Source organism: Barbatula barbatula (genome assembly GCF_947034865.1).
Source record: "Barbatula barbatula genome assembly, chromosome: 3".
Taxonomy (NCBI): Eukaryota; Metazoa; Chordata; class Actinopteri; order Cypriniformes; family Nemacheilidae; genus Barbatula; species Barbatula barbatula.
The window spans coordinates 10,523,650-10,532,331 of NC_136764.1; the positions used below are offsets into that span (position 1 = coordinate 10,523,650).

Genomic DNA, 8,682 nt, shown 5'->3' on the forward strand with positions numbered 1-8,682 from the left:
CCAACAGCAATGCCTTGACAACTACCGTAACAGACAGCAATGCCTTAACAGCACACTGACCAATGAAAATGTCACTGTGAAGTCTTAAATAATCACGTTTCTCTTCTTCTCTTCTATCTGTGTCCGCAGGTGATGGACATTGCAAAACTCATGAAGGCCTACATCAGTCTAATAGTGAAGAAACGTTTCAGCACTTGTCAATCCATCAGCAGCCACGGCAGCAACTGGTGATCCCTGGTCCCTAATCTTTAACCTCACCACTATATTTTACCCATGTGCCTTTGAGGTTATACATCAGCAAAAAGGACAGATTCAATATAAAATCACAGAAAATGCGTGACCTTTCAACCCAGAGCACAAAATAATCACATGCTAACCAAAGATGACATCATGACGTTTTCAAAACAGACAGTATCATGGTCCTATACAAACACATTAAGTTGTGTTGGAAACTGTGCCATGCATATATTCTGTGCACTGAGCCCTGTATGTTGCCTTAATATTTTGTAGTAACATTTTATACAAAAGTCCAATCACATTTCTTTGGAATTCTGCAGGCAGAAACTCCAGTCAGTAATAACCAGTGCCTATAAAATATATACAAATGTACATTGATATGCATACACACACACACACACAAGGTCGATAAGTCTGTTTTATGTGACGGTGAATAAGTGCAATGTTTATATGTTATATATTTCTGGAGCTGTATATTTTCTAAACCTTTCTGTGCAGGACTTTGATAATACTGTTGGAATTACCCCAAACTTCCTCTGCTGTTTTGTACTTTATGCCTATAAAAAACACTCAAACAACAAGAATATCTTTCCAGTTTTTGTACCTTTACTGTGTATTAGTTTATAGGCAATAAATGTAACAAAATTCAAAAGGCTTTTAAATTCATTAAAATGTACATCCTCTTGGTTCTCTGTGTAGTAGAGAACAAATTCTCTGACCGAAAAACACATCTCCAGGCCATCTGAATGAAGTCTTTTGTAAGCTATGCTAATGGTCTAGCACCAAATAATGTATGCCGGTCAAATTTTCCAGCGTCTTGTCACTCCAAATGGAGTTATGCTTTTTACAAGTCGAAATGATTATCTGTTCTCACTTAAAAAGTGGACATTGGTAAATATCTTGTAGCTTATGGGTGCACTCTTTTAAACAGCTGAAGAATACACCCAGTATGAATCGGTGGACTTCACATGCATTGGTTTTCGGGGACAAAATCCTCACAATGGATTGGTCTTTGATTTCTACACTTCTATTGGTCATCGAGAGCATTGTTAAGTTAGCCCAATTATTTAATAAATAAACATGCAAGGCCTGCTGGAATTATAAAACCGTTTCAATGACTGGTCGTCCAATTCTGTCCAGTGCTCACTGATAAGGTTCTATGTGGGCTTGAACCACTGCGACACATCTTGGCAGCAGCAGTGATATCCAATGGCATTAATGAAGTCTTTCAATGTGCTTATGATACTAAAACATATATTTCTCTTTTCACTTCTAATCCTTTATATTACAAACATATGCATCTGCATTCAAGTAGTTCCCTTCTTACTTTAAACGGCCAATCAAATGGCAACCCACCCAGGTTTGGTATCTTAAAGGGAAAATTCTGTCATTTGAGCTCACCCTCATGTTTCTGCACAACAAAAAAGAGGATATTCTGAGGAACGTTGGTAGCCACACAACAGGGCCCCCCATTGACTACCATTACAATGACACAAATCCACTGAAACATTTCCCAAAATATCTTCTTGCGTGTTCTTATTCATGTACAGGTTATCATTGACATGAGGGAAGTTTGTATTTTTGGGTGAACTATCTCTTTAAGTTCTGTAACCACACTCGGTTGACCAACAACTCCATTACTTCATAACCTTGATATGAGCCTAAAAAATAAATCCAGTTTGTTTTTGCTGTATAATCCTCATCATACGATGTGTACAGGCATACTAGAGACACAGCGTTTGACATATTGGAATCCAAAAGTTCCATTTTGAGGATACATAAAATACTGGGTCCATTTAAAACCAAGCGCTATGAACACCAATGATGAAAAACCTGAACACAAGACCATAGTTGTCTTTCAACAAACATTCATTTGTCTAACAGCAGTATTATTTTGCAGATGCTATGTGTGTGCTTCGTATACTGATACAGTTGGTGAGAAAACTCCAGAAAACTCACTTCAGTTGTTGGCCACAACATAATGCGACACCGTATCTGACTCAGTTTGTGTATCTTTTAAAGTGCTTTTCAAGTAAGGCTCCTCCTAACGCTGAGGCTCCTCCCATCCTTAAGCCCCATCCATCCTCGGGCAGTGCAGGGAGAGTGGAATAGTCCCTGAATGAGTTCATTTGAGGTCACACTGACGTGACTCTAACAACAAGCTCGCCTGAGCTTTGCTCCTGTGGGGAGAGGTCAGAGGTCACGTTCAGGCACATGGAGAAGAGATGAAGGGGGCACCGAGGCGATGACTCCAGTTGGGTGGTCTGCGAGTGTGTGTTCGACACTGTATGCGTGTTTGTGAGAGGCAGCCACATGTTGCGATGTGGACCGTGCGTGTTGTCCAGGTCGCGACTTTTATCGTAGTTCTGAACGTCCCAGAGAAGGTTGACAGCTCGCCAACGCATGAGCACGTTGTACACGGCGCCGCCTTCATGAACAATCAGACCTGCAAAACACACAGAACAAAAAGGTGTTTTAAATCCAATTGGAACATATTTGTGTTAGACGTAGGTATCTGTGTCTCACCAATGCACACAAGATCCATGACAGCGTACATGCCATAACAGATTTGAAACAGGATGTCACTGCGTTGCCATAGCGCTTCGGGGCTCAGTGCTGACCACAGCAGCCATGACACACTAGCCAACAGAAATATGGCGCCCAGGAACACTGCAATGATCTGAACCTTTTCCACCAGAGTCATAGTGACAGACTGCCACTGCGAAACACACAAACGTAATACACGTACATGTTCATTTCATGTTTCTGTCCACAGAATTGCCTATTCTACATGAGTTGTGTGCACATGTGTGTAAAGGTGAACTAAACATTTTACTTTCTTGAAGAGAATGTTGTTTTCTGTTAATGTTAACTGCCATGAATATTGCCTTAATTAAAATAATAAAGAAAATGACTGAAACTGATGGATGGGTCTATATAACCTGTTTTTACCTGTTGTGGTGGTTTGATATGTATAGGCAGTATGTTGAATCTGTAGTTGCAAAGTTCACAGCTCCAAGAACCCTTTTCACTAATCCACTTGAGCAGACACTGCTGATGGGCATGCCGGACGGTACCGGCACAGCGACACGGGCTCAGCAGCTCTCCCTGTATCCAACACAGCACACAGCTCATTCAGACAAACCACAAATATTACAGAGAGTCAAGCTACAAGGGAAAATACTGATAAAATGAGAACAAGGACCGTGGGAGACATAGGAACGGAGAGAGCTGAGGCATTAACAATGAAGATGCTCAAAGCACAGTCTGTCTTCTAAATGACGGAAAGCAAGTGAATTGACCAGAATGTGAATCATGACCGAGATTTGTCTTTGTGTCAGTGAAGGGAAACGATTGATCTGTAGATTCATGAATAATTTCAGAAACATCCTCATTTAGATCTATAATGAGCTTGAGAACACAGTGAAACGCGCGCACACACACATACACGCGCTCACCCACATGAGGCGTCTTGAGAAAGCGCATTAGCTGCAGGAAGTGAAAACCATTAGAGATGAAACAAGCAGCAGGTATTCTAATGGATCTGACATCTCACACGCACAGACTGCTCACGTCAGTCTATTTAAATCATTTTGTTAGAGAGAATGTAAGATATGTTTAGAAAATGTTCAGGAATTTGTATATACGATTTTCTGCATTGAAACAGAATGCATTGTTTTGCAAACGTGTCAGCCCCTTTCAACATTTTGCATTGTTGCAAAGCAGCTTTACACAAAAACAGAAGGATGTAAAAACAAGAAAAATGGGGTGAAATAATATAAAACTAGAAAATACATAGTATTATAAAATGTACATGATGCATATTCATTGTTTTAAATGACCCATGTGATGTGCATTTGAACTGTCAAAAATTATTGTCTACTGTACATGATATTATTTAATTTTCATTAATATCATTATTACGTGTCTTTAAAATCTAATATGATAAACTAACATATCTATGCATGCCAAATGTGAAAAAGTATCAGCAACCGTTTCAGGAAATGGAAGGGCGTCCAAAGCACCTGTCGTTTTTCCTCAAGCTTGCATGTTAAAGGCCATCAAATAAGCAAGATTGGGTGCAACGAAATAGTACATTTACATTTAGTCATTTGAACAGTATAATAACAGTAAAAGTATTTTTTATGTAACGGTGTTTAGAGAAATAACTCTCGTGAGATGACTAGGACGCGACGCATAAGCTGACACGTCGGGACCAAACGCATTAAGCGTAAAGCATTACGCTTTGTCGACTTTACCTGCTCGGCTCCTTGAAAGCAGATTCGACAGCCCGGGGTCGGGATGCAGCTCTCGTTGCTGCAGCTGGACCCCACGGTTTCCCCCGCTCTCTTCCCTGCATCCCGATCGGCCTGTCTGTCCGCCTCTTCGCGCGCACCATCCTCGCTCTCGATCTCCGTGATCGGATCAACCGCTGCAGGTGTTTGGGCTTCAGCGCCCGACTTCAGCTCATCTTCCCCGTCATCACACTCCGGTACCGATCGGACCTCAAACTGTGCGGTGGTGACAGTGACCGTGGCGCCTCCCGGTGGCTCATTCACCGTGTGCACGTGCGGCGGGCACGCCTCTGCGTGCACATCCATGAATGACTGCACTAAGATCAGAATGAAATAGCAAAATCTGGAGTTTCACCTCCTACGGGCCTCTATCAGATTTCCTGCTGCCCTTATACCGTCCGCTGAGACACTGGTTATACCGTCTGGCCATAGATGTGTGTCTCAAACCGCATGCGTTCTTGGAAAGGCACGGGCTGCTGAAGAAAGCTGCAGATGTCCGGGCTGCGTGGCTTGCTGTGATCGGTGTTTCGTTGGCTGGAAGCAGCTTCTCCCCGGAAGACACATTTCCGTCCGGGCGCGGTGCTGGAACACCCAAGATTCGAGACACGAAGCACGCATAACCACACAATCTCCCTTCACAAAAGCATGAAACGCGCCTGTTAGATCTGCTTTAGGGTGCGAATGCGTGCGCGTTGCACGGAGGGCAGTGGCTGTTTCTGATGGGATAGGCGTTTGGGTTACTGCTCTGAGATGGACCATCCTTTTAACCCACGACCGAAGACAAACGTTAGGTGCGCCCTACAAAGATTTACAATGGTAACCAGCCCCGGATTGGCTAATCGGGAGCACCGGGAGAATTCCCGGTGGGCCGGTCAGTTTTTTTGGCCGCGAGGGCCGGTATTGTCATGGCACGGTTGAAATGTGGCTTTCCCTAGGCTGCCTTCACTCACAGCAGCCCTAATCTTTTTATTTATTATTTTATCGCAGCCCCACTCTTTTTTATTTCATATTTATTCGCAGCCCAACTCAGAGCGCAGCCTGCAGGTTAATGATGACGTGATTATCTTTTGACTCCCTGGCCCCGCCCCGACAGCGCCACTGCAAGTTGCTCAAAATAAAAAACCGTCAGAAAAAAAAATGGATGACAGAAAGCGTAAAGGCGGCGCTGAAAAGGCCAGAATAAAAAGCAAGAAAGCTCTGGAAACTGACGCGGCCAAATGTTCTAAGCCGACCACATTTTTTCTCAAAACAAATGAAGACGAGGAGACGGCCGGTAAGCTAACGTTAAGGTATTTAGGAATAGGAGCATTGCAAGAACAATTCACAAGTCAGTAGGTGCAAGGTAGCTCATTGTTAGAGCACCCGTCCCACATTCGGACCGACGTCGGTTCGAAGCCCGCGTTAATTAATGTTTTAGGGTTGTCCATGTTTCCTTGAAGCTACACTTATGCAGAGGAAAAAGAGATGAAACAATCATTAGAAATCATTGTGAAAAAAGTCAGATAACAGTCAAATAGTTTTATTATTTAATTAATGTTCTCATATTTGTAAAAAATATTTGAAGTTGTAAAACAGACGTTTCATTAAAATAAATTATAGTGTCATTAGACAGTGCAATACATTTTATTTTAATCTTTTGTAATTTATATTTTTTTCCGTATTTCAATGTTTGGATATTTATGAACACTAATTCTTAAAGAAAATAGATTCTGATACTGTCCGGCTATTTACTGTTCTCATAAATCTTCACTGTGAAGCAAAACTTAGGCTACTGTATTTTCACTGAATGACAATGAATTCAAGGCTGTAGAGAACAGTGCGCTATTGCAGACTTAGGTTTTAATTATCATTATTTTAATATAGTCAGTCGTAAACTAAAGTGGGCCGGTCTAAGGCATGAAACTCCAGGGCTGAAAATGAGTCCCAATCCGGCCCTGATGGTAACCATAGTAACACACCACCGTTATCCAAAAGTGTGAATATAAAAATAAACAAAATGGCTAAATAATAATATGAAAGCTTGTTATGGTTATATTATGTACCGTGTTCGTGTGGTTTCATTGCGTTACAGTTATGTTAGCAACAAAAAGGCCAAGGGATCGATTCCCGGGGAACACATTATAGTCACCCCGGATAAAACTGTAAACAATTGAGTAAATTTATGTGAGATCAACGAGGCTGAAAGTTAAAGTTCATATATGAAAGTGTGTCATCTACAATAAATATTTTAAAATATTTCACAGTTTTGTAGTTGATTTTTGACATACATAATTTGCTTAAACGTGACATGCAATATGTGTTAATGTGAAAAAAGTGGTATCCACTTATGTCAATCAGATTAAATTATAATGCTATATTAATATGTTACTTGACAATAGTGGGTAATGTTAAGGTAGTTCAATGGGGTGTCGTAGGCTGTGCGCAAAATGATTTCAAAAGCAAACAAGCTCTTTTCTATATTTAAGGTTGTAAGAAATGTTACAATTTTTCTTTTAGAAATGCTTACTTTAATGACTTAATACTACAGCAATAAGAGTTTTAATCACTTAATATTACAGTACAAAAGAGCGGAGGGAGAGTAGTCTGAATTGGGTTCTAGCATCTTGTGCTAGCTCACACATCGTACTCATTGCGCCAGCCGCGAGCGTTTCCAAGTCAACCGAGATCGCATCAGTCGGTGTGCTGAATTTTAAGCACGTACCAACGTCTTGTGCGTCAACATCACGTTCAGACCCGTATTTTCTGTGCGCTCGCTCATCTCGTCAGATGATGTCCTGCGAGGACAGCGATTGGCTCTTGTCTCAGACCTTCCCCGAGGTAATTGGTCGAGTGATTGGACACTCCGTTGGTAACCTCTACAGTGAGCTTCCATCCTCTCCGTGTCTGTTGTGTGGCTCCTGCGACGTTATATAGCCCAGCCACTGAGATATACTTTTCGTTTGTGGTAAGACAAAAAAAGAACACCATTCATAGAAGACATATTCATATTAATCAAGCCGTCTTGTGTTTAGTGTTGGACATATGTTTATGGCCATATTTTGTCTGAAACAATGTAAACGATTCTCAGTTAAGCCGTAGGGGTGGGGCGTATGCAAAGTTGTCCTTTGTGATTGGTCAAATCTTTGCGCTCATGTGTTACGTCTCATATATTTCAGATGACGTAATGTCCGTAGTAGTTCGTGAGTTAACTCACTTTAAACCATGATGTAAGAAAAGTCCAATGTGCCTTTATCACACGTTAAATAAACCCGGCCCGTAAAATATGGATGGATTAGCTCTTTTAATCACACGTTTGTGTTATTTTTGTGTGGCACAAACAAATGTGTGCTATGGTTTATAGCTGTCGGCTTTCCTGATTACAGGCAACGTGTGTTTCTTTTATGGATAGTATGATATACTATGAATGTGTACTTTAGAACTTAACAAGCAATATAAAACTCAGCACTTTGACCCAACTGCCTTGTCTTTAGGTCAATTATTAGTTATTTTCATGTCATATTTATGCATGCACTAGTTGAGAGAGGAAACCATTTGCTAAAAGGCACATTCATTCAAGCAGAAAATACTCCTGCACAGCTGCTATGATTTAAATGTACGCTTATTTGTTTAAGGAACAAATATAAAATATTACATAATTCCTAAATAAATGTAATTAAAACTCAAATAAATGTTCATCTGCATGATATATTGTCTCAAAATGCTGGGATTTATTTCAACCTAGCTTTTGAGCATGTCCCTTTCGACCCTTTTTTATAGTCATGTGTGGGGTAATGTAGCTTGTTATTTCTAATATCAACAGTTACGAGTAACACGATGTAATCAATTAAGTTCCCATACTGTCACGTCATTGACAAGAGTGAAAATCTTGTATACAGGTTGTCGATCCATTTCTGGACTTCTAGCGTCATACCACCGCTCGCCAGCAGGAGGCCTTGCAGCCTTTCTAAATGCAAAACTAATAAAAAATAGTCATAGTAAAGAAAAAATAAAATAAATCTATAAAAGGTCTCTATATTTTTTTCATTTAATTCACTTGAACATGTATCGTAAAACGACAACCATAACTAAGAATATTCCTAATATCCTTTGAAAATGACTTATGTTGATGCTTAAAGCACGGATGTACACCCCCCACACCCGGGGCGTTTTT

The 8,682-nt window shown here is 40.8% G+C and overlaps 2 protein-coding genes across 3 annotated transcripts in view; one reads left to right on the forward strand and one right to left on the reverse strand.

Annotated features, from left to right (window-relative positions):
* The window catches only part of myo10 (myosin X), a 39,193-nt gene extending 38,308 nt beyond the window's left edge, over nt 1–885 (forward strand). For both annotated transcript variants that reach the window (XM_079451380.1, XM_079451379.1), the window contains one exon: nt 130–885. In XM_079451380.1, the coding sequence (XP_079307506.1) occupies nt 130–231 (102 nt within the window). In that variant the 3' untranslated portion in view covers nt 232–885. The remainder of the gene's footprint in view (nt 1–129) is intronic.
* Nucleotides 829–5,347, reverse strand: marchf11 (membrane-associated ring finger (C3HC4) 11). The gene is made up of 4 exons (XM_079451460.1): nt 4,497–5,347; nt 3,190–3,345; nt 2,764–2,956; nt 829–2,683 (listed from the first exon to the last, which is right to left on the reverse strand). Exons 1-4 carry the CDS (start codon nt 4,836–4,838, stop codon nt 2,373–2,375), a joined length of 1,002 nt encoding a protein of 333 aa, XP_079307586.1. The 5' UTR covers nt 4,839–5,347; the 3' UTR covers nt 829–2,372.
* Between the last annotated feature and the right edge of the window lie 3,335 nt (nt 5,348–8,682).

What these genes read in the sequence shown, in the direction of transcription:
- marchf11 (XM_079451460.1), bottom strand. Translation starts at nt 4,838, where the DNA reads ATGGATGTGCACGCAGAGGCGTGCCCGCCGCACGTGCACACGGTGAAT. An exon ending in ATATCAAACCACCACAACAG is followed by an intron (nt 2,957 to 3,189) that starts GTAAAAACAGGT and finishes TGTGTTTCGCAG; the next exon opens with TGGCAGTCTGTCACTATGAC. An exon ending in CATGGATCTTGTGTGCATTG is followed by an intron (nt 2,684 to 2,763) that starts GTGAGACACAGA and finishes TGTGTTTTGCAG; the next exon opens with GTCTGATTGTTCATGAAGGC.